Source organism: Polypterus senegalus, chromosome 17 (assembly GCF_016835505.1).
Source record: "Polypterus senegalus isolate Bchr_013 chromosome 17, ASM1683550v1, whole genome shotgun sequence".
Taxonomy (NCBI): Eukaryota; Metazoa; Chordata; class Cladistia; order Polypteriformes; family Polypteridae; genus Polypterus; species Polypterus senegalus.
In genome coordinates this window covers 92,044,591-92,071,041 of record NC_053170.1, presented here as the reverse complement: position 1 = coordinate 92,071,041, position 26,451 = coordinate 92,044,591, and the positions used below count along the sequence as shown (strand labels likewise).

Below are 26,451 nucleotides of genomic sequence, written 5' to 3'. Positions count from 1 at the left end.
ACAGGTACATGGCATTTCTATTTATTGTAATTGAAGAATTTTTTTTTTTTAAATACAGACTTTGCTCAAACAATGCTGGTTACATAAAAAAAAAAAAAAAAACATTTTGGACTGGAGGAACAAGTGCTTTCATTTTTGATATGTTACACAGGTATGTTATTATAGGAAGAAGGTGATTGAGCACCATATGCAGAAATCGCAATGGGGCCAAAATGAGACAAGTGCACAAGTGGAGCTCAAAGGGTCAATTCCCAGTCCACAATGAACATGACCTGCAATGGGACTTGCCAAGTTGGACACTCCACTCCCTAAAGCTCACCTGAACTCAAAAATGTTAAATATTTGAAAAGGAAGGACAGAAAATGAAGTGTTGGTTTAATGTTACACCCGCCCCGCCCCGCCCAGCCACCATGGTTCAACCTGGCCTTTTAATTCACCATTATACTCAAAAGGCATAACAAGAAATACATTTTAGGGCAAGATTTATATGTCAGGAACACTAGGGCTCACTCACCTTAAAATGACAGGGCAAATTAGACAAAAAAAAAAAAGACATTTTGTTAAAATTCAGAATGTGGATGGGTGTCTTGAGCATCCTGCTTTCCAGCCTGGAATAGGTGTTTGTGCTTTGAAAATCATTTACACACACACACACACACACACACACAACCAGTCTCCCAGATCCCACCATATGCTTAAAAGTTAATTGCTTGAACATACAATGAATGTCTAAATGGCCTTAGACAGCACTGGGGCATTACATTCTTTTCAGTCTACCCTTAAAATATCAGAGTAAAATTCTGTAAAGCTTGAGACTAAACATCTCTCCACATTAGCTGGTGTCGCCAGACAGAGCAGCCCTTGGCTACTTTTAGCTCTCTAGACAGAACCGACAGCTTGGTTAGTGGTTCAGAAAAATCTGGACTCAAATCAAGCTCGGCACGTGCTGTAAGCACACAGTACAAGCCCAAAGTAAAAAAAAAAAAGATTCTCCACCTTTGCAGTAGCACAACTGCTAATGCAACCCTTGTCCATCAACTCGACTCATTTATGGAACAATTCCTGCATCAGCAAAGGAAACACAAGTCCACTCATTATTAAATTCTTTGCGCTCTTCCCTTTTATGCTGATGCCATTTTTCAACTGTACTTGTAGCCCTAAATAAATGGCTGCCACCAAATTTATGACCTGAACAGTGGAAAAAGCCTACGTAAGATTCAGAGAGCAACCTGACTTGACTAGTAGGCTATTACAGTTTAATGTCAAGTGTTCACAGTTTGAGAAGATTCACAATTTTTCCATTTCTTCATAATGCACTTTTAGCAGACATAAAATGGTGGGGGTAGCATCTAGTTGAAGCACCGACAATAAATCGGGTTCATTCCCCATTTACCACATGAGCAGACCGACTAGGAGCTGAAACATTTCATCACAAACACCAGGGTGAAATCCATTGTATAGTTTCAGTCAAATGCTGTCCTATATATTTAACAAGCAGCGATCAATCAATGAAGGCAAGAATAAGGCCTTCAGCCATGAGTGGGGCGCTACAGTATCATCACACAGTGCAACCAGCCTGTGGCATTTTAAAAAACGCACCCTCTGAACCCATCTGCCATAAGGAAGCTGGCATTCATTATCCGGCTGATAATACCTTGCAGATAAAAAATAACTATATAGGATTCAAAATTGATACATTTTGATGACAGCTTTTATAATTTAGCAATGTTTGTAGTCAAAATTATAAAATTTAGGCACCAGTAAAAACAGAAACAAGAATTACACACACACACAGAGTTAGGGCACTAGCCTTGGAGCTCAAAACATGGACCTTGTGGAGTAGAGTAAAAGCACTTAAGCCCACCAACATTTTAACACATTGTCATGCATTTAACAATTTGGAGGTTACTGGAACTTAAAGTATGAACGTGGTACACAGGAAATTTGGATGTGGTATTGCTAATACGGTGTTACCATTTCAAATTCATTTTCTCAGCAATGATGGTAGATCAATTGAAAAATTGTCAAGCAGGTTTCTCTGAAGAGCATTCCAATCGAAGGTTTGTGGAATCACAGTGCTGTGCTTTGCTTGGCTTCCAGCATTCGCCTTTTTCAGAAAGCAGCTGAAGCCTTGGAACATTTTTTTGCCTTTCGCCTCCAGTGCTTCACAACAGCTACCATTTGTAATCCAAAGTACTGCTTGTCAGATTTTCTGCCCTGTATTGAGTATGCAGTGCCTCCTGGGCCTTTTGTGAGTCAATGCCTTCCAGCCAGTCCTGGTAGAGCTTCTGTACAGTTGCATTTTTTTCTGGCAGTCTCACCGGGAGACTAGTGTACACCTCGTCCATTTGCTGTAGCAAGGCTTTATCGGGCTTCCCATTCGTTGACTGAGCTTGGCCTTTCCCACTGAGACAGCCTTAAAAAAAAAAAAAATTAACAAACCACCATACATTTAATACAGTTTTGGGAATACTGGATATGTTGTTCTTGGCTAGTGGGATTTAAAAAAAAAAAAAATGCATAGCAGTCCAAACTCTCCCCTCAGGTCCTAACAAATCTGCCAACTTAAAAGAAGTAAATAAAAATGTAACAGAGAAATCCGTTTAACTTCACCTGTTTGGTACAAATCTTGTACTCCATATTTAACCCACTTCCTATTGTCCAAATGACAGTTTTAAAAATTGACCCATTAATCCATGTTAATTAAGAAATGAAATTTTCATATGAAGAATAGTTCAAGATTTCACCAATAGATGGTGCTAGTAACGGATAGAAATATTAAAAGGAAATGTTAAAATATTGATTACAAAATTATACTAAAATCCAAGGCTAAAAAGTTGGAAAATTATACACACACACACACACTTTTTAAAAACCACACTTATATGAAGTTAAAGTGTACTACATACATCACTGCAAGCGTGGGCGCTTTTCATCAATCAACATTCAAAAAACACTCCTTAAAATATCTTAGTAAAAGCGCCCATACTTTGATTTTACAAGTGATGTATGAGAGACTTTTTTTTTTTTTTAACTTTTTAGTACACTTTTTAACTTCAGAATAGTTTCTATAGATAGATTTAAATACAATTAAAGAAAAATGGTGCTCTTTTGCATTTTACCTACAGAAGGTACACTTTTAGTTTCATTATTCGCCATTTAGGTCTTTTTCAAGACATGCTTAATGTCTGTTTAATGTCCAGGGGGTGCCCAAGCCAATGCCAACAGAGCTGCACAAGGTCAAAGTCCATCATAGGATCCACTCACACATACCCCGACTTCCACGAAGAGTATTCAAAAATAGCGAGTTCAACCAAAGAGAAAATGTCACACAGACGAGACCCCCTCTTTCATCCAAACCGCTCTGTATAAGACAGATGGCTTAAAATCTTGTTACGGACACTGCACAAATTAAACACACACACCACCAATATGGAATGGTCCACAAAGTACAATATACTATCAAGTAAGTTAACTTACATTGTGACAAAAATAGAGTAAAATGAACAGGTAATTAAATCAAGTGAAACAACATACTATTGAAATTCCAAAACTATAAACATACATTGGGTCAGCTGAGATATGCAAACTGCACAGCGGAGGCTCGAGGCCTTCAGCACCTGTGCAGATCCTTTGTGCTGTGTGTATGGGTTTGTTTCTTCCTCTTCATCATGCAGTACACACTCTGGTGCGGCAAACAAACAATCTTCACTTAAAGTATGAGAGTGAGCACAAGCGCGTGTGTACGTCTACATTTAAAATGTTACAAAAACTACTCATGCAAACAGATCGATAGGCCTGGACCAAGGATTAAACAGAGAAGACTGCAAAAATTAAGGTTAAATAATTTCTACGAGAGTTGTTACTGCACATATGCTCTTGAAGAGAAGTACTGGACCAAACAACAGGAGTCTTAACAAGAGAAACCATTGGTACAACTTCTTTGAAAAACAGAGATTTCAACATTCAAGGTGAATCTCTCAGAAACCGCTAGTTCTCCATAGTTTATTATTAGGATGAATTTCCTAGAAGCTTAAGGCGATTCCAGCCAAACCAACACCAGAAGGGACAAATATGAATTTTAAAAGGTTTTTTAGGGGTAAAGCACACATACAATGGACGGCTGTATTAGCCTTACCTCCAGAACAGGCAAGCACCTCCACAAGCTGATAGGGGAATTTGCCTTTCTTCAGTTTCTGAATCATATTCTGAATATTCCGGAAACCATACACGGCAGCAAACTGTAAGAGAACCTCACCATCTTTTTCAAGTATCACCTCCTGAAAATCACGGTTTCTGAAATATTAAAACAAATGAAAAGTTGCAGTTCATAAAAGATGGAGGATTCCAGAAGAGCAACAGGAATAACACTCCGGGCTACAAAATCACTTTATCCTACCAAAAATGGGTAACTAACATCACATTTAAACTGGAAAAATGTTATAACTGGCTTTTAAATTTAAAAAGGCATAAACCATTAATCGCCACAATAGGATAAAGGTCTGTATCCACACATCAAGTACCTCTTTCAAAAACACTACAAACACCATTTCACACACACACACAAACAGCAAATCAAAGAAAACAAAAACAGTTTGTATACCATAAAAGATGATGAGCATCCACATCCAAGGTTAGAAGATATTTAAACTCGTATAAGAGTTAAGACTCCAGGCTTTTAGCTCCATTCTAAAATGTCCTCAAAAGGTGTCACTCAGCTAAACTGTAGGACTTTTCAATTTCCCACAGTGTATTCTCTCACGTCTGTTTCTGGAAAAGCCCTTTTCATATTTCTAGCTAAACAGCATCTCCTGCCAATGCAGCCCTCTGACCAATGATATGCGGTCTATACTTGAAAAGGAACGAGCAGCTCCGAGTGCCTGCCGCTCAATTTAGAGGAACTGGCTGGCATTTGGGATTTCCAAAAATATACTGCGTGTGGAGGTGTATTTCAGCTTATGTACAATCACAAGATGACAAAGTCATTTAAAAAAAGGAGAAGTGTGCTCTTCACTCCTGCGTGTCCCATTCAGCTTGGTGCAAACAGAGGTACAGGAAGTTTGCATAGAAAAGACCCTGACAAGATGTGTCATATAGTCGGACATGTTAGACCAATTCAGTCAAGGGTGGGGCCAGACACATGAACACAATACTACCAGCAAATAAACTGAAGAACCATAAATCTTCACCAGTTTATAAAATGTACAATGTACTTATTATATTGCATTCCTCACTAAGTGATTGTCCATTATGGTCTAGCGCTCACCAAGCATGCAAAGACAGCACAACCAAAACCAAATCTACTTGATAAATTTGAGGGATTAGATGGAAAACCCTAAATGGTAGCAAAATGACAGAAAAACAAACCTTAGAAGAAGAAAAAAAAAAAAAGCAGCACAAGAAGCTTCTTGCTAATCAGACTGGTATTTTCAACTACTTTTTTGGGATCAATTGTTTATTGTAAGTAAATTAGAAGTAGATGAGATCCTGGGTGTAATTATTAATACTAATAGCTTAAACAGGGAGTGATGGATATCAACAAAAGGAGAGTTTCCAAAAGTTCCCACCCACCTAATCTTGGAGTACTGAGAGGTAGGGAAGAAAGAGTAAAGGTAGAAAGTTACAAGGTATGCGTCTTAATGGCCAAAAGGCTCCTCTCACTGAAAGCCACCTTGCGGGAGCTCTAAACGAATGAATTGAAGGAAACTGGGCGTACAGCTGCCTAACGATCAGATTATCTCAACTAGACAACTTGTTTGACATTGGATGGTGCACACAAGTGTGGACATGCAGGAGGAGAGCCCAAGGGAAGAACGGGTGGGCAGTCCAAAAAGGTTTGTCGAAGAGACCGCCACACTGTTCACACAGCCTGCAAGTGACCTAACTGGAAACCTCCTGCACTCTTCATTTTGCCAAAGCAGTGAATTTGTCCCGTAGAAACAGTAAAATGTACCGAAAGAAGAACTATGCTATACTGGTAGGAGGAAAAAAAAAATCTGTCAACATAAACAACACGTCAGTCCACGTATTACTGCTAGAACAGGGGCGTTGAACTCTAGGCCTGGAGGGCCGCAGTGGCTGCAGGTTTTCATTCGAACCCTTTTCCTAATCAGTTACCAGTTTTCACTGCTAATTAATTTCTTTTTCCCTTCATTTTAATAGCCTTGTATATAAAGGGTTCTGTGCTCCGAATTGATTATTTTCTTCACTAAATGACAGCCAAACAGAAATGAGACATGAAACAAGCAAACAGATGACCAGCTAAATTGGGGCTTCAAACTCCAACCAATTTCACTCCAATCACTTAATGAGAAGCAGATTCTTTGTTAATTTCATGTTATTTAATTCCATGGCTTCTTGCTGCTCTCATTCGGTCACAGCAGACATTTCCAAAACTGTTCATTTTTCTGTTTATTTTAAGAACATCGTCAAAATGTTTTGGCGACCCAAGAGATCAACCTTACGGAGACCTTAACCTTTCTTTATTTTCAGATATTGTGTGATGGGCACAGGAGAACTGGTCATGTGGTGGCTTGTTTTGTGTGGTTGCTGCTAATTAAGGAAAAAGAAACAAAGGCGCGCCGCAAACCGAGTCAAGTTAATTAAAATTAAGGCAAAAGTTAATTAGCAGCAAAAACTGGTCACTAATTAAGGAGTTGGTTAGACTGAAAACCTGCAGCATCTGTGGCCCTCTACAACCAGAATTCGACACCTGTGTGCTAGAAGGGCAGAGGAATCTCTTCAACCAGCAATCCTTGTTAAAGCCTGAACACTGAGATTAGACAGCACCACCACGACTACAGCTGCCCGACCTTTTCAAGGTTTGCTCATAATGTATGTTATACTGTAGTCAGCCCAATAAAATGACTTACTTAAGTGTGCGATAAACAATCTCTTCCACCTCCAGCCCAAAGAGCTCCTTTGCAGAAAATTTAAAGATGTGCTCCAGGAAGCCTTCTGAGCCCCTGCCTTCATGCCTTGCGATATCCAACTCTCCTTCTTCACCAAAGCTAAGGAGACAAAGCATTACCATTGGCGAGACCGTTTATTGCTTCTGTGAGACACTAACTACACAGATACATGATGACCGGGGAGGGGGGTTTCACACGTGGGTATTAGAAACCAACTAGTAATACTGCATATACAGGTCCAACATTGACGAAAAAGTGCAAAAGAAATTAAAATTAAAAGCAATCCTTGAACGAATCTTCAAGTCTTTATGCATCAGAAGCGTACACCTTCACAAGGGGAGGCGATTAGCACTTTCCACAACACACACGTCATCCAGTTATGGTTCAGAGGTTCTTTAGGGATGCAAAATGGGCCACTCATGGATTTTTCAAATAATTTCTAGTCCACTTCCTAGCTGTGACAGTTTGCTATGAGCCCAAGTGCCACTTCATGGCAACTTTCAAATTTTAATAAAGATGCTACACTCTTCCCCATAACCAAAACTATCTATCAACCACGAATCCCCCCCACCCCAAAAAAGTGTGTTTTTTTTACAAGTGCCGTCACTCAAATAACCTGGCAGTATTATACATTTTGTACAGATCTATAGTGCATTACAATTAAAGGATAAATAAAATGGGAAAAAATACTCGTCTTTATTGTAAGTTTGTAATAGAAATGGCAAAGTCCCACACACATGAAGTGGACAGAGATCTAAAAATCTGTAAAGATAACTTACATGTGATCTAATGCGACAGAGTCTAGCTCCTCCACAGAAGTATTCCTTTTTTCCATTATTTGAATAATCTCGCCTTAAAACAAGATTTAAAAACAGTGGTGTTACCCCATGGATTCTCCTAACAAGACATCAAGCTTTAAGTGATAGCACTCTTAACATTTTGTTTTTACAGTTCTTAGGAGTGAACATTTTTACAACTTCAGAAAAGTCTTTGTATTAGAACTAAATATTCAATGGTGACCATTTAATGTTTTCCTTTCCCCAACACTACAAATCCAACTGCACCTGCACAGAGAAGGCAGGCAGACAGACAGTCCATTGTTGCAATAAGTACAAGGAAGCACATTAAAAACGTGGACAGAATTTGACTCGGTGGCTGTAAACGTGGAGTCTGAAGGCTAGAGGTTTCAGATCAGCCCATAGGAGCAAGTGTGATCCATGGGGGTTAGGGGGGCAAAACACAACCTCAACAACACACACCCAAAATAATGTTGGACAAAATTTGGTGGAAAGGGTTGCAAGTCAGCAGTTATGGTCATCCACACACACACTATTAGGGTTCCCAGATATCCTCAGCTTCGAGTTCGCCACCTGCTCTATTTGCTTTATTATAATGATTAGTAAAATGTCTGAAACCATACTTGCAACCGACACCTCAGATATTGTATTACTTGATAGTAATTCAAATCTTCATTTACTAAATGCAGAGCTAAACTGCTTAATAAGTAACATTTACATAAATACATGGAAACGCAAGAAAAGCCACTTCTATAAACTGTACTTGGCCATGGTCTTTATTTAAAGGGGTGCAGTTAGGCTACTGAGCCAATTCAGACACATATTAAAACTGGGGATGAAAACTAGATACAGCATTGACACACAATTCTCAAAAAGTGAAGTATGCCAACTTCTCCAATATCAAAGATATTCAAGGTCAATGTTGAAATTGCGCATTTTGTTTGTTTGTGTTGCCCAGGGCATGGTCCACACTGCTTACATCCCTCAAGACGGCCGGTCAATTACACCGATATACTTTGAACTTTGCAGTCAGTCAGTCTAAAGCAGCAAGTAAAGCTACGGACCATCTCCTTTCTGCTTCACAATAATGCATGGGCCGAAAATGCCACTGGACGACACTCACACCCCTCCGCCAGTCTGAATGGTTACACTGCTCCATCTCTTATTGGTGAAGAATACTGGCAACTATACACGCAGGAGTAAAAGCAACTATATGTTGCAGGATTATGTACCTTTCTGTTAATCTGCAGTATTGTGAAAACTGGCAAATAAACTAAGCCTGCTTTCACTGAAGAGTGGAATTGTACATTTAGCTTTATCTGCCTAGAAATGGTAGAGAAAAAATATCACATTTCAAAATACCAAAAAACAAGGATATAGCATTTTGCAGCCTTTCAACAATTAAATGTACACAAGTCCTCTTACCCGAGGTCAGCACACAGTCCACATCCTTTGTGTGCAACAAACTTTTGTAAAACTCCTCCCGCAAGGCTTCCAGCTTCTTATCAAAACAGGGGGCCACAACCAAATGGTACACCTTATCAGGCGGAAGATTCTGCAACAAGACCAGCCACGCCTTATCAGGAGGAGACGGACACATTTTTCTCCTCAATATTTAATATGTAAGAGTAAATAAAAAAGTGAAAACCTTGAAGGAATTTAAAACATGGCAATGCAAACTTCAGTCTTGTGAACCATTTTGAAGTCACACTTTTTCGTCCAAAGAGGAAATGAAGCAGCAAAAAAAAAAAATCCCTCCCGTCTACTCGATTGTTTTAAGTCACATTCCTAGGCGCAGATGATACACTGCTGTTAAGTGACAAAGATAGTTCTTTACGGAAATAGGTTGCTCCAATTACATAATTGTGCATAAAATTGTTAAAATGTTAATCATGACTTGCTGCCTGAAATTAAGAACCAAAAATGCCAACATTCATTCTACAATTCTATTATTCATACCACAGGTTTGTATAGAAAAGCATTACTCATATAAGCAGGTTTTCTCAGATTTGCTTTTAGTTGAATGTCATAAAAATGGAGTACACCAAGTTAACAACAAGATAAAAGGCAGCAACGCTTTACCAATCTAAATGACTGCACAAAAAACTATACCTGCTGCTTAGCAAAAAAGTCCTTAACCAATGAACCCATGATCTGTGGTGGGGACTTGGATGTACAGATGTGTGGAGTTACCAGATTTCCAAGGATCCGTTCTGCATACCGTATCCAACCTGAATGGAGATAAAGGCTCAAATTAGTTACTAAAAGAATACTATACCCAATTTTTTTCTCCAGATTACTTATGTGGTGTTTGCAGTACCAAACAAATGCTTGTGCCACATAACTCATCTGTCAGGTGTCCAGTTGTATGCGCACATAAAAATTCACCACAACAGTAATTTGTGTTTTCCCCAACCCACACCATAGATGTTTTGATACCGCTTGCCAGTTTATAGTTTTGTCTTCCAAGGACATGCATTACGTCAGTATCCGTTACCCTCAATCGCTATACACACATGCACGGCCATGGGAGAAAATAATCAAATACAAACACAAGGTGGGAAGTAACAGTTTAAAAAACACATTGCCAAACAATACTTGTACAAAGATTACCAATAGAAGACATGCTTTACTCAAGACAACTTGTGTGAAGAATAACCTGTGTTTGTAGTTTATGTTCAAACAGACTCGTGAACATGTTTAGTGTTCATATTTATTGAACTGAAAAAATACACACACACACACACATTATTATTTCTACACACATACACACCCCCGCACAATTGCGTTCCCTACCAGGACATGCGGATGTAAACATGGGTAGAGCATTTGGATTTTGATTATGTTGACGGTATCGGTGAACAAATTCCTGCTGGCTCTCTATGACACTGAAGTCTGAAGCGAGAGTTCCATCAAAAACGTAGTGAATCCCTAAATTAAAACGGACATAAAATTAACACAGTGCAGTGCCAACATGAACAAGAAAAAGTCACATTAAAGTACACAGGATATTGCAAAGCAGGTGCAAATTGTCAAACTAAAGTTTTTACAAAAATAGAAACACACCTGCTGCTTCCAAAGGAACTCTCATGTAGAGATTTAAATAAGATTGTCCAAGCTGGACACTGCTATTTGAATTAACATTATGTTGTAATGCTCAAATTTAACAAACACTGTAAAACAAGAAATTGTACACTATGATGCTAGAAGCTCTTCAGTCCAGCTCAATTTTAAATGGCATTTTGCCTCCTACAATTGTTCCGATTTCATATCAGTGACATTGAAAATAAAGCTGTAATATTTTATTGTCCCAGCTCACGCGTTATTATTTATTACAATATAAACAGACTCAAGCTCAGCTTATTGTCAAATTCCTAAACAGAACTATTGTGAAGATGTAACAGCAGGTTTAATTTCAGAAATTAAATCAATATCACTCCATATAAAAGACACCTCATTAGGGTAATTTAGCAAGCAGCAAGATACGGCACAGGAGATTCATAACCAACCATTCAGTATGAAAAGAAAAAAAAAAAAAAAATTTACCTAAACATTTGAGAAAACCGCAGAGTTTTCTAGCTGCCTCTGCAATGCCAACCTTAAATTTGGCTGCAAAGTAAGGCAGAGATTGTGGACACAATGAGGCTGCCAGCACTTTGTGTTTCGAGGTATCACATTTCTGTATTAAAAACAGAGAAGTAAAAATGTGTAATGAATATAAAAATTAGTGAAATCTTAAAACCCGAACAATAAGATAAAAATTTTCCATAAAACCATATTTCATTCAAATGTAATCATTACAGAAAAAAAAAAAAATTCCACACACACCACCATTCAAGCGGCATCCATTAAAACTTGAGTACAGTATTGCGCATTTTAAGGAGGCGTTTCTTAATTTGCATGTGCATTAAACCTGCTGGCTCAGGGAAATTGATCATTTTTTCCCCTCCAAATGAAGAGTAGCAGCAATGCAGTGGGATACATTTCAAATGCTTAAAATGAAGATTAACCACATTATGATATATATATATATATATATATATATATATATATATATATATATATATATAGATATATAGATATATATATATAGATATATATATAGATATATATATAGATATATATATATATATATATATATATATATATATATATATATATATATATATAAATTATATGGATATATATAACTATATAAATTGAAAAAAGTGAGGACCACCGATATTCAACGGAATACATTTATTAAAAAAAAACACCAAATAAGGGTTAAGGAAATCCATCCATTTTGCTCTTTCCAATCAGTGTCTCCCTCCACCCCCCAGTTCTTTCAACAATCTCACTCTTAATTAAATGAAGTGTGCATGGCCGCAGAACTACAATGGGCATCTTATGCAATGCGATCCCCACATACGTGATCATGTCGAGAAAGGTTAATAAACGACAAGTTGCATCCTCATGAACATCACTGTAAAGGCAAGGGTGTGTTTTCCACAAATGAATATAAAATATTTGCAACAAGATATAAAAAGGCATGAACTATAAAATGGATCCATCTGAAGAAAATGCTCTCTGCATTAAACTCCTGGTTATACCATGCTCCTAGTTTAAGGGTGGGCAGACAATATTTAATTCCATTCTTGGATGACTGACAGATTTTGAGTCACTATGGTGATATCAGGAACTGCAAATCTTACTACTTTAACTCAGGAATGTTACACACACACACAAAGATAATAAAATAAAAAGGCTCACGCCACAACATGACCCTCGTCTGTACCTTATTTAGGCTGAGGATATTGAAAAGTTCTCTTTCATTCTGCTGATAAATATGTTGGCTTTCTTCATCTGTGACACACTTATCACAAGCCAAACAGTCACTGAGAAACACCCGCTCGCTAGCTAGCTTATGAAACTCACTTTTCTGCAAAAAAGAAAGACAGATAAAACTTTAGCATTTCTTTATTAATGTGGTTCTCCATTACAAAGTAACGGTCATTCTTGGAAAGATATACAAAATGTATGATCAAGCGTGCAGTGGAGAGTCCCAAAAATCATGCAAAGTTAACAAGTGTTTAGTATGAAATGGCAATCAGGAGGGATCACTGGTTCATCTGAACTGTTCAAACACAAGGGCCACATGAATGATTTTAAACGTGTACTGGAGATGGACATCAACGTCAAACACTAAACACATCCCCAGTACAAAATACTGCAGGTAAGAAACATCACAGGTCTTACAGTTAATGTTGAGCTGTAGGTCCCATGCTATAGAAAGGTTTTTACCATTATTACACACACACACACACACACACACACGCTCTGTGTGAACCCGCACTCATCTAAACAGAACAGGCAGCCCATGGCAGAGCTGCAGAGTCAACAGGTGCCATGAGCAGAGGTGCCACTAGAGGATGACGGGCCCTTGTGGCATCCTCCTGGAGTTGGTTTCTGACAGTCTGGTCAAAAATATGCACATCAGTAGCCAGCTGGAGGTCATTGTGTACAGCTCTGGCAGTGCACCTCCTCACGCTAAGGAGCAGATACCAGTTCTGCTGCTGGGCTGATGTCCCTGTACAGCCTGTCTCCTGGTATCTCCTCCATGCTGGGAGATGCAGCAAACCTTCTTGCAAACGACAAATATGGATGCGCCATCCTGGAGGAGCTGGACTAACGGTGCAACCTGAATCGGCCGCAGGTACCACCTCATGCTATGAATAGTGACAAAGACATTAGCAAAAACGCAAAACTATAGAAGAAAATCAGTCAGGAAGGATAAAGAGAGAGCAATTGTCTGTGGCCACCACGTGCAAAACCATTCCCCTAAATGGCGGGTTTGGGAGGGGGGTGTATCTTGCTGTTGCTTCTCTGGTGCACCTGTTGTCACTTTCATTTACACCAAAGCAGATGACGCCAATTCACAATCTCTTAGGCTTCCCAAATGGACAGACTGATATCCCTGAAGCTTCACTGACTTGGCGTCAGCCTGGGATGATCAAGTGTTCCCTTAAGTTTTTTGGATCAGTGTATGCATGTAATTTTTAAATTATTAAATTTTATAAAAATATTCTTTTTATATTTTTTCTTAACCATATTACCTGCCATTTGCAAACTGCTGTTGAAACAGAATAGATGGACACACAATAGTCAACTCAGATTAGCATTGTGCATTGTATTCCAATTTTAAAATACACCATTGGATAAACGTGTGTCCCACCTCCCCAATAACTGATATTTGACATGATGAAAGATCATTTACAACAACAATGTAAAAGCACCCAACTGTTTCACTGAACATGCCAGACTAACAGGCATGTGTGGCACATTTAAAGTTGTCTACCAAAGTGTGTGTCTTTTTTACGCTAATAACACACTTAGCAAAAGTAGGCTACCTTGGAAACTGTGGGAGACCTCCGACGACTTGAAAATCCCTTCTCTAGCCTATTAATAAACATGGTTATGAAAACAACTAAAAAAAAATTTTAAATATGGGTTAAGACAAAGAGTATAACCACATCAGAATGAGACCACCTGGTGAGAACACTCCCCCGTCAGATGTAGCAAGTACCCATAAGTATGCTGCTGCCAGTTATGCCAGCCATGGTACTTTCCGTCATTCTTTTTCTACCAATCCAGGGGATCGGGGTATGCACTTCGTCTAGCAGTGAAATTCTGCTTCATGGAGATCTGTTATTTCAGGTGTTGTAAGCCTCGCTGAAAAGCACTAAAAGGGAACACTAGAAGTTCATGGTTTCTTGGCCGTTACTTCAGCCATTTCACTTGGCTCATGATCAAGGTTCCTTTCCAGACTAGCTTAAATTTGAAAGGTGGCTGCACAATATCACACACAAGCTACATCCAACTACTGGATAAAATTAACTGCCATCATTTTTCGGGAGTTATCATGAATGTCCCCAAGTCTACGTGGTGGCAGTTAACTTCTTGGTGAGGATGTTGTCAGCTTAACGTCTCATTGGACCATTTCATCCATATGTAGTGGAACCGAATTGTGATCTAAATTTTCAGCTCTTAGTAAAGTCCAAAGGTTTTTTGGCTCTGACAAGCAGAGCTTCCAATGATTCAGTCTTCTCAGTAAAATGTTTTTCTCTATGGCTGGTGACTGTGCCACTAGAGAGAATGTGGTAACCTGGCACAACACAACCGATTAGCTTCTAAAAGCCTGGTTCGTCATCCACATTGTCAAGAAACACGCCTTACTCCATTACTGTATGCCACCTTCTTTACACGTTCTGCTGGCTACCATTCTTCAGTCTGTCCCCGCTAGTGTTGCGGTCCAAGCTCACACCACCACAAACAAAACATGCATGCTGCTTGAACCGAAGCTGAAAATGTTCTTAAACCAGGCAACAAATACCTCAATTCATTTTTACTGTAGGAAATCTATTCTGCTTCTGACTGTAAGGCCTTGTTCACACGGGCGTTAAGTTTTTGGATAAACGAACTTGCTCTGAACGTCCTAGACGTTTATGCTGCATTTTGTGGTGGCGATCGATTGACTTCTACACCGGCGTTCGTTTGTCTCTATCGAACGCCAGCCTGCAGCCCAAATTGTAGTTTGTGTGTTAACCTGTGGAGGCAGTGTCGGGAACTGGATATGAAAGCCCTCCTTTCAATATGGACCATTTTGCTATGTTAGATATTAATCTTCTTGTTTTAAAAATACTCGTAATACGGCGACGTAGGGAGAAAAAAAAATCGCCGCCGCTACTGGGTTCATCCTCTGACTGCACAACGTCGGGTTAAAGGAAGTTTTTTTTGTGCTTTATGAAGAAATGCGAAAATTTCCGCGCAAGTTTTTTTAACTACTGTCGGATGTCGGTTTGCACTTTTGATTGTCTGTTGCAGTTGGTGACAATGCCACATTCAACCAATATGCGACTTGGTGTTAGCCCCGAAGAGAGACTACATGTCACTTTGAGGTAAGGAAACAGTAGTTGAGTGTGCGCTTACACCCGTGTTATGCACTGAATAAAATATAACATGTGATGCCCGACACCAAGAGTTAGGAAGGCAATTACCTCTTCTGCATTCTCGTCACCCTTAGCAAGCTCACTGCTGACTGATGCTTGGTTCTCATCATTCTTCTGCTTCTTGTTACACTCCTGTAAAGCAAATTAGGGTTCATCAGTATTCCAGAAAGAAGAAGAGGAGCTTAAAATAGAAGTTAATCATGAGGACACTACATCAAGTTGAGTGGTAATAATTCAATTTCTCTTTTAAATTTTCACTATATATAGCTTACTATTAATACTAAATGTGCAGGCAGCATTCATAAAAGAAATTAAAAGCGAGTTTGTTCAGACTTCATTAAGGAGACTACATTCCTCAAATTTGTCAATTCTGTGCCTATAGGATGTTTAGTCGTCATTTTTTGGGTTGAAAGGACTAGTGATGAACTTAGTCTTTTATTATAATGTCCTTGCACTCTGTTACATTTTATAATTAACTATTCACTGAATTTTTTTTTTTTTTTATGTTCATTCTGATATACTTCTGGTATGTAACACGCAAGTTTCAAGGTAAGGTCTGGTGTACACTGGACAGTAGTGTTACATGTTGATTAGCACGTGCAAGTAAGAATTTCACTGTACGTGTCACAGTAAATGACCCCATAAACCTATAATGGACATCAGGTGAGGACACATTTTATTCAATTTTAGAATAGGTATTTTGCAAAGGCTTGTTGGTTTGATTTACTTAATGTGTGACTGTGCAGGGTGAAAGAAAGAAATGCTGCAATTACCAAAAGTTATAATAAAGGGTGCTGCTCCAAGTCATGAATCACTACAAGTACGGAGTAAGGTGAAAAAGGAGGAAAAGTGTTGGCTCATCGCGTCACAGTGTGCAACAGATAAAATGAAGCAGCATTACTTATCAAGCAAAACAAAAACACAAATGAACACACTCACAGGGTCTTAAAATTGATGCAGATTTTGCCCCAGAATGCAATATTTAGTATTACTTGACATGCTCTCAAATACAAGTTTTTTTGTTTTATTTTTCATTTTATTTTATTTTATTTATTTTTTTTTTTTTAACAGAGATTCTGAAACCTAGAATACAGCAATATAAAATACAAGAGAATTTTTTTCCCTTAAAAATGTAACAATCATATGAAGGGCTGGGCCTCAAAGAAAACAGCTCAGCTATCCATTACAGCTGTAATCACAGATCATAATGCATAAAACACATGCATATCATATATACATTACAAATTACAGTCATGTGAAAACATTAGGACACCCTTTGAAAGCATGTGGTTTTTTGTAACATTTTTAATAAATGGTTATTTCATCTCCGTTTCAACAATACAGAGAGATTAAAGTAATCCAACTAAACAAAGAAAACTGAAGAAAAGTCTTTTCAAGATCTTCTGTAAATGTCATTCTACAAAAATGCCTATTCTAACTGAGGAAAAAGATAGGACACCCTCACATGTATTCCCTCTTAAATTGGCTCAGATCTCACACAGGTATATCACACCAGGTGCACATAATTAGTAGATCGTTACTCTGCATGTTGAATGAGGCTTGCCCTATTTAAACCTCAGACATTTAGTTTGGTGTGCTCCTGACTGTTGAAGTGAGAGTGAGCACCATGGTGAGAACAAAAGAGCTGTCAGAGGACTTCAGAAAAAAGATTGTAGCAGCCTATGAGTCTGGGAAGGGATTTAAAAAGATCTCAAAGATTTTGAAATCAGCCATTCCACTGTCCGGAAGATAGTCTACAAGTGGAGGGCTTTCAAAACAACTGCCAACATGCCCAGGACTGGTCGCCCCAGCAAGTTCACCCCAAGAGCAGACCGCAAGATGCTAAAAGAGGTCTCCAAAAACCCTAAAGTGTCATCTCGAGAACTACAGCAGGCTCTGGCTACTGTTGATGTAGAAGTACATGCCTCTACAATCAGAAAGAGACTGTACAAGTTTAACTTGCATGGGAGGTGTGCAAGGAGGAAACCTTTGCTTTCCAAGAGAAACATCGAGGCCAGACTGACATTTGCCAGAGATAAAGTTGACAAAGACCAGGACTTCTGGAATAATGTTCTTTGGACAGATGAGTCCAAAATTGAATTATTTGGACACAACAGCAGAGGACATGTTTGGCGTAAACCAAACACAGCATTCCAAGAAAAGAACCTCATACCAACTGTGAAGCATGGAGGTGGAAGTGTCATGGTTTGGGGCTGCTTTGCTGCAGCAGGACCTGGTCAGCTCACCATCATAGAATCCACGATGAATTCTACTGTGTATCAGAAGGTGCTTGAAGAACATGTGAGACCATCAGTTAGAAAATTAAAGCTGAAGCGGAACTGGACCATGCAACATGACAATGACCCAAAACATACTAGTAAATCAACCAAAGATTGGCTGAAAAAGAAGAAATGGAGAGTCCTGGAATGGCCAAGTCAAAGTCCAGATTTGAATCCCATTGAGATGCTGTGGGGTGACTTGAAAAGGGCTGTACGTGCAAGAAACCCTCAAACATCTCACAGCTGAAAAAGTTCTGCATTGAGGAGTGGGGTAAAATTTCCTCAGACCGATGTCGAAGACTGGTAGATGGCTACAAGAACCGTCTCACTGCAGTTATTTCAGCCAAAGGAGGTAACACTCGCTATTAGGGGCAAGGGTGTCCTATCTTTTTCCTCAGTTAGAATAGGCATTTTTGTAGAATGACATTTACAGAAGATCTTGAAAAGACTTTTCTTCAGTTTTCTTTGTTTAGTTGGATTACTTTAATCTCTCTGTATTGTTGAAACGGAGATGAAATAACCATTTATTAAAAATGTTACAAAAAACCACATGCTTTCAAAGGGTGTCCTAATGTTTTCACATGACTGTATGTACGCAAGTATGTGCATGCATATATACAAATACAATTACACCCTTTTTTGGTCTGTTACAGTACTTGCTACGCTGGTAGTCATCATCAAGTAAACACCTGCATGCCTCATACAGACTATTTGTGCCCAAGCAACTGGCGTCTTGCATCGAGTGTTCTTAACAGCTCCTCTTAATTTAAAGTATAGACCTACATGGTGGGTGTCAGGCAAAAAGTTCATAAGGGGATGCTTGAAACTCTGAGTAGGGCAGTGATTTATTTATTTTTTTTTTTTATTAATTAAAAAGGAGCAATTTCCACTACCCAACCAAACTTCACGGTTCACTGGGATTGACAGGAAAAGTGAACATCACTATTAATTTGGCATTGAAAAACCCGCCACAAATTTAATTAATAGTTACATACAAGTCTTCCTTTATTAATCTTAAAAGATTCAAAAGATCCCCGGGTCAACATATTCATTTTGAATTTAAAATTTATGAATATGCGATTCGCTGTACTTTCTAATTAAAACAATGGATACTCAATTCAATTGCTAGACAAAAGACACTCAAAAATAATGCCAATAATGTGGTTCACCCCATAACTGACACCTGAACATTAATGCACACAAATGAAAGCTATGAAGGCTTCTGTATTAATTTCCACTTGCGATGTTGCAGAAGAGAGTGTGACATGGATGTTTGAAGGCTTACACTGTGTAAACATGTCACTTCTCCTGCGAGGTGGATTACTGATCAGTGCCTTTATCGGAAGCATTTTTAAGGTACAAGTGCTCATCAGTCATGGACTACAGAGCAGAAGACACCACACACCTGACAAATCTAATTTTCACAACCTGCACATTCTTCCATTTCGGCACAGGGAGGAGGTACAGCCAAACCAGCTGACTGACTGACTCGCAAGGCAGTAAACTCTCTGTAAGGAATGTCAGTCCTGCGCCAACATTGGGTTGTCAATTAACTTAACACACACCTAGAGACCTCCTTTACCTTACGAACAGTGTGCAATGCGAAGTCAAGCAAATTGACACCTTTTATCAGCAAACTAAAACGATTACAATATACAAGCTTTCCAGGCAACTCGGGCCCCTTCTTGAGGCAGTTCGTAGTCAAACTTCACACACTGTCTGACGAAGGAGCCAGAGTTACCTCAAAAGCTTACATATTTTAATCTTTTTAGTTAGCTGATAAGAGGTCAATTTGCTTGACTTCGCATTGCGTCCACAATGGCTAACAAAGCACAACACCCTAACAACAACAGAGCGTACGGACAGATGGGACAATATAGCAAAAATTTTAAACCAGATCCCTAGAGCTATGAGGCAATGGCTTCATTAACCAGATTATGCTGCTGCTCACATTTGAGCAGGTCAGATGGTTATATAGATCACTCTTTTTAGGACGCCATTGAAGGGAGGCTTTTTACTTGGCTTATTTCAAAAAGGTTTAGAATGGACAAGTTTCATCAGACAAAATGACTTTGCATACAAGTGATAATAAAGGCCACACACAAGCAAAAACACTGAGGGTTGTTAACCCAGCAAACTGGTACCAAGTCAATTCACGTTAACGGAAGCCAAAACAACAATGAAGAGAAGAATTACCCAGGCTGGGAAAATACCATCATATGGAGAAGTGTTGCAAAAATGTAACTAACTGATTGCGCAACTGTTGTCCGCAAAACTACTATATATGTGTAAAAAAAAAAAACACACCACACCCCTAGATAAACACTTGCATATGCAGCAGAATCTCTTTCAAATAACCGAGCCTTCAAGAAAACTTTGCCATTTTTTGCTTAACCAAAAACAAAATGCAAGTCATAGCATTGCAGTGGCTTATACTTGAATTTTAATGGTTTTAAGGATTACCATAATTACAGGCTAGTAATACACACAGAACATCTCACTCAGATCAGATCAGACAATGCTTCTCCTATTCAGCTAGACAACACAAGAAGTTTTCGGTTTAAATACACCTTTTTCTTTCGGCTGCTCCTTTTAGGGTTTGCCATAGCGGATCATCTTCTTCCATAGCTTTTTGTCTTCTCCATCTTGCTCTATCACACCCATCACCTGCATGTCCTCTGTCACCACATCCATAAACCTTCTCTTGGGCCTTCCTCTTCTCTGGCAGCTCTATCCTTAGCACCCTTCATCTCTCCTTTGCACATGGCCAAACCAATGCAATCTCACCTCTCTGACTGTCTCCCAACCATCCAACCCGAGTTGACCCTCCAATGTCCTCATTTCTAATCCTATCCATCCTCATCACACCCAGTGCAAATATTAACACCTATAACTCTTGCTGTCTCCAGCTCCGTCTCCTGTTTTCTGGTCAGTACCACTGTCCCCGACTTATATAACAAAGCTGGTCTCACTACCGTCCTGTAGACCTTCTTTCAATTTTGCTGATAACCATCTGTCAAAAATCACTCCCAACACGCTTCTCTCTCCATTCCACCCTGCCTACACTCTCTTCGGGTTAAAATATACAGAAGTACCCAAAAGGTCAGCAATGGATCAGGCAAGCTCAATTAATGGAGTACAATATTAACAAATACCTACCAGATTTCAAAGAAAATTAGGAAAGGAATAGTTCAAAAAAAGTTAAGTAAAGCAGGTCTCCCCTTTACTGTTGTGTTCAGCAGGCAAAGTTAGGATCCTTCTATTGGGGGATAGCAAAGCAGCGTGTGAACAACATAATGAAAGTTGCCATATGGCCTGGTCATTAAGCAGTGATGATTACCATTGAACACAAGAGCCATTGGATCATTATTGTAAATCCAAGACCGACACAGAACAAGCAACCCATTGAAGCAGTTGCCCAACAACATTGCTTTCTTATTAGAAGACTTCAATTCATTAACTTAATCTGTAGTGGTGCTGGCAATGGGAAGTTTATCTAGGGGTATGCCCACTGTGTGAGATAGAGATATATAGATATATATCTATCTTTAATCAAGAGTGAAAAGAAAAAAAAAAAAAAAGATTTCATCCACGTTATTATAGTAGATCAGGACAAGTTACTTATTGTTCTTCCTGCAATTCAAAATATGACTGAACTTTCAGAGTGCTTGTTATTTGAAAGTGACAAATATGAACGGCTTCAAACTATTAATCTGTATCTCATTTTCTTGAAAGCCGATACTGAAAAGCCACCACCGAATTCCAAAATTCAAGCAAGTATTAAAGAAGGCCATCACAGATGATGAAAGACACGGGAAGGCAAGAGGTATGTCATTTTTATTCAATATACTGTTCATAATGCATCCATCTATATTTCTGCAAGTCACTTAGGAAAGGACTATTTTTAAGGAAAAAAAAAAATAAAAATACAAGCTTCAGATAAGTGTTATGAGGCAATCGGCACAAAAATGTAGATTTCCTCTTTCAGAATGGATGTTAGACAACAGCAAGTGATCCCATCGAGAGATTACAGTATTAGGAATGAGCCACTTATATATAAATAAGACTGGTTTGCCGAAAAATGAAGGTGGGGACCATACACTTTAGCTATAAAGCTGTACAAAACAAAGATACAAGATATAAATGGACATTTTCTAAAATGAAGGGGTATAAATCCATTGGAAGGAATCGTAGATTACCTGTGGCTTTTTGGTTCACACATGGTGGTGTGTTCTGGATTTTAATAAAAACGAACAACTACAGAAATTTTAAATAGCAAGTCTCCGGAATAAGCAGGCTGATCCACTGTGGCATACTCAGAGAGCAACAAACAGCATTAAATAAAGGACACAGCTGGAGGCCATTAGACAATATTTAATCTATCCTGCACTGCTTTTTCAGCAGCAACAGTGGAAAATGCCTATGCTTCAAGATGGTGAACATTTTTAACATCTGAAGCTTACTCCAGAACACTAGTCTCTGTCTGGGTACATTATTAATCTTTCAAGTGTATTAGACACCATTTCAACAAATATCATTAACAAAAGAATGGCAGACGTTAGACAAATTACAACCACATTTCAAAATAGATAGTTTGCACCCTTTGTTGCTCTTGACGATTAACCTCTGGTGGCTCTGAGCCGGCAATCCTAAGGTTGCCAGCTCAAATCCTGTAAACACCAGAAGTGATTTCACCTCATTGGGGCCTTAAGCTGCAATTGCTTCATCCTGGGTATGATGTTAATCCAGGTCCTCCAACTTGCAGGAGTTGATGGCAGGATGGACACTCCAGCCACCATTTTAAAAAAAAAAAAAAAAAAAAAAAAACCACACAACACAACAAACACCCCTTCATACTGTTCCATTCTACTCAAACTAGTGAGGTGCTGAGGTGTCACCCAGGGTGGTTCACGGTGTAGTAGGAGCAGCTATTCGCCATGTCAGTGCATACTCCCAACCTTTGCGGGAATACCCAGAACTGACTTTACATATTGTGCATGTAATAATAATAATAAAAAAAAAAAAATCTTCAAAATGTTAGGTCAAATTGTTTCACTTTTTATCAGGTTGGCCTGCAGAACTCGCAAGGAAACTAATCATAGTAATCAGAGGAAATCCCATAGAATGTGTACAGAGCGACAGAACCAAACTTCAATAGCGAAATGGGACTTCCTTATAAAGACACACTGCATCAGTACATGTTCACCTACCAATTTTTGATTCTGTCTTGCTACACTAATCACATCTAGACTCCATATCTAGTGGGCCTCACACCCCTAATTTCAAATGTATTTAAATGGAGTCTGAATATTCAAAATTGCATACAAAGGCTCAAATCTCCGTTTACAACTTTGTATTACGCAGACATGACTGAGGCATTGTGGGATTTCTGTCATATCACTAACTACCTTGGCTGCATTCATATTTCATTCCCAAGAACATGCCACTTAAAAAGCTCTAGTTGGAATGTTGGTTTTCAATCGATGGAACGCACAGATTTCAGTCTAGCAGCATATGCCTTTCATTTCAAAGAGGGGCTATTCTGCAGACCTTCTGGTCAAATGGAGACACCAGACGACACAGTGAAGTTCAAGGCAAAAAAAACAAAACACACCCCTACTTGTCAATACTGACAGTATCATTGGCACCTGAGGGGCAACTTGTACTTTTCTGTACAGAACAAGACTACTCCTACTTGTTCACAGTGATAAACCCAGGGTCCTGTCAACACGTAAAATGCAATGCCACCCAAAGAAAACGGGAGAAACGCACACAATGCAAGTGGAGTCGAGTTACACTGCTGAGCACAAAGACTTCCCACAAAACAGTTTTAAAACATGACATACAATTGTTAGTTCCTTTTTGTTACTTGCAGATATTCCTCCCAGGGTGCTTCCAGAAGCCAGCAATCTTTTATATACTCGGGATACTACGGGATCTTTCACAAATGGAGCAATTCAATCTTATTATCGAGCCATCCTCTAATGACCCGAGGCTTACATATCAGACCTGTGCTGCTTGGTGCCATCCACAGAATGGCAGTGTTCACATATTTCAAGTGACATCTCCACATCATGAACAATTTTCAATACAGCAACGAAGCACCACAAGCGTTACTTTAATACATATAAAGAGACAGGAAAGCATCACAACATAGTCATTTAACATATTAAAGTTCTGAGAGACACAGTGATCTTCCTAGGCTTGGGAAGCTCATTAATATAAATAAACAGACATCCAAGTTAAACATGTACTCAAATGAGCAGATATTTTAAAATTACCAATTTAAATGGACACACAGTCTCTGACCAGCTGATCAATACAATATTTATTAAAAGAATTAAAAAAAGATGTAGTTAAACAAAAAAAGCATGCAAATAAAAACATTAAAATGTTTCCTTGGGTTTGTTAAATCATTTAATATAAAAAGAAAAAAAAAGTTATCCAGCTCAACAATGAAGTGAAAAAAGTCAAATTATAGAAGACAGTCCAAAGTGTGCACTTAAGTTAACAGAACCCAGCTTACCCTTCCATCCATCTGGTGGACACACTTTGTCTGTCCAAACATTCTCACACACAAGGCTAGATCCAATTTATCAATAAGAACACAAATCCCCAGACCACTTGATTAAAGTAACAAACAGAATGCTTTGGGGATTTGGAAAGAACCCCAAGGCTCCCACAAAATTATCGCTAACCTACACCTTGCACATTTGAACACTTTTTGTATTAGAGACCTGAAAACACCATCCCTTATGCTTAGGGACCTCTGCAGCACCGTCATGCCAGCATACTCCGGGTTTCAGAGCCATAAAGCGATGAGGATTAAGGCATCGTTCAAAAACAAAAGAAACACAGTCTTGTCTGACAGCATGCCAACTTTCTTCATGCTAACCTCCATGGCAAACTCTGAAAATGAAATGCATTTATGGCATGTGCTGTTCAAGTATAAACACGTGTAACCCCGCAGGTCTGCCACACTGACCTCACACTAATCTTGAGCCACAAGGGCACAAGTTCTTGGGAGTCGCCGTCGGGGTTTCTCAGTCTCACACACTTTAAAAGGTCCCATCCACACAAGCACACTCTGGTTTAACCCGAACATTCACATCACAACTCAAATGACCCTGCGTTCTTTTTTTACTTAATACAAAAAGCATGTATGTCCTCCATTCCCTTTTTCCACTTCAAATTTGCTTAAAGTACAAGAGCTTTTAAATCACCCAAAAAAGCAAACAAGTTCCGGCTATCGAGGACATCCCAAATCCAGCACAGAACGATTAACAAAGAGTGGGCAACACACAAGGATAACCCAAACGCCTGTCATCCAGTGATCATTTCAGGAGACCCTTTCATTTTTATTTGTAATCGAATCGTTCCCCCTTTTTTATGCTGACACGCACTCCATTAGTACAATCACATGACGTTAGGTGGTCTCTAAACTGCCAAGGTGTGAATGAGTGGGCCCGATAATCGGTGACAGGACGTCCCGTCCAGAGTTGATTTTTTCCAGCACTGGGGCAGTAAAAGAAAAACGTTTATTCAGAGAATTCTAAACTCTTAAAATTTAGGATTAGGTTAGATGTAGAAGTTTCTTTTAAACGCTAGGTCTTGCCGAGGTGGTAAAACTGTAGCATTCAACGTCAAAAACTTTACTTGGAATGTGGGTGGTGTAACGAAAACAATGACGGGGGTGTTTATCAAAATATCACTTTACAATTAAAAACAAATATCGTAGCACTCCGCAGACTTGGTTTCAGATGTAAGTAACGCTGGATTACAGACCTACACATGTAATTATTCAGCTGGCGTCTTCCAGAAAACGTACAAATAACATCGACAGGCCGCCTACAGTACAGTAAATGTCAGCCAGCATTTCAAAAACAAGACAGGCCAGATGACACTCCGGGAGCCGTGAAAAACAAACGAGGAATTTGGCCTTGGCCCGCCCGTCAATCGTCCCCACCTACCCATACGGGACAGGAAAAAGGGAGGTGGGGGGTGGGAAGGTCTCTGACACAAGTCACAATGCAAAGACCCACGACCAACACAGTGGAAGAAGAGAGAAATCAGCCGCAGGAACATTCCCTCTTCATAACACCGCCGCCACAGCCCGAGTTAAGCACCCTATCACTTCTCCGTCCAGTTCCCCAACTCACCGTTTTCGTACAATTGTCGCACTTCATTGGTAATTCCTTCGTTATATCGGGGTTTCTCTGCTCCCTTTAGCTGCAGTCTGAAAGGCACTCTCTATTGTCTTTCGGATTAATAAATAAAAAATAACTCGGCTAGAAGAGCTTTTAAAAGCTCCGTTCACCTCACAAATTAAAACAAAACCATCTTCACTCAGGGTTGTGTATTCCGGCGTCTTGCTATTACTTTATATAGGGTAAACGGCGCGTCGCTCAAACGACACTCGGAACCCGCAGATTGAGGGCTCTGGCGTCCTATGACAGCGCGCAGAAGTCGCCCGTAG

At 39.2% G+C, this 26,451-nt stretch overlaps 2 protein-coding genes across 2 annotated transcripts in view; one reads left to right on the top strand and one right to left on the bottom strand.

The window, feature by feature from the left end:
• LOC120517410 overlaps window positions 1-22,761 on the top strand; it is a 42,278-nt gene extending 19,517 nt beyond the window's left edge. Inside the window, exon 7 of the mRNA XM_039739727.1 lies at window positions 21,711-22,761. The gene's annotated coding sequence lies outside the window, so the exon portion shown is untranslated. The remainder of the gene's footprint in view (window positions 1-21,710) is intronic.
• Window positions 39-26,394, bottom strand: narf (nuclear prelamin A recognition factor). Its single transcript, XM_039739724.1, has 11 exons — window positions 26,135-26,394; window positions 15,745-15,828; window positions 12,486-12,629; window positions 11,255-11,387; window positions 10,505-10,639; window positions 9,821-9,939; window positions 9,134-9,263; window positions 7,691-7,763; window positions 6,873-7,010; window positions 4,139-4,296; window positions 39-2,416 (listed from the first exon to the last, which is right to left on the bottom strand). The coding sequence occupies exons 1-11, from the start codon at window positions 26,159-26,161 to the stop codon at window positions 2,175-2,177; spliced, it is 1,383 nt and encodes a 460-aa protein (XP_039595658.1). The 5' UTR covers window positions 26,162-26,394; the 3' UTR covers window positions 39-2,174.
• Window positions 26,395-26,451: the final 57 nt, after the last annotated feature.

Coding starts and splice junctions, on each gene's coding strand:
- narf (XM_039739724.1), bottom strand. CDS start 26,161: ATGAAGTGCGACAATTGTACGAAAACG. Junction 15,829..26,134: donor GCGACAATTGTACGAAAACG/GTGAGTTGGGGA, acceptor TTTGCTTTACAG/GAGTGTAACAAGAAGCAGAA. Junction 12,630..15,744: donor GTGACGAGAATGCAGAAGAG/GTAATTGCCTTC, acceptor TCTTTTTTGCAG/AAAAGTGAGTTTCATAAGCT.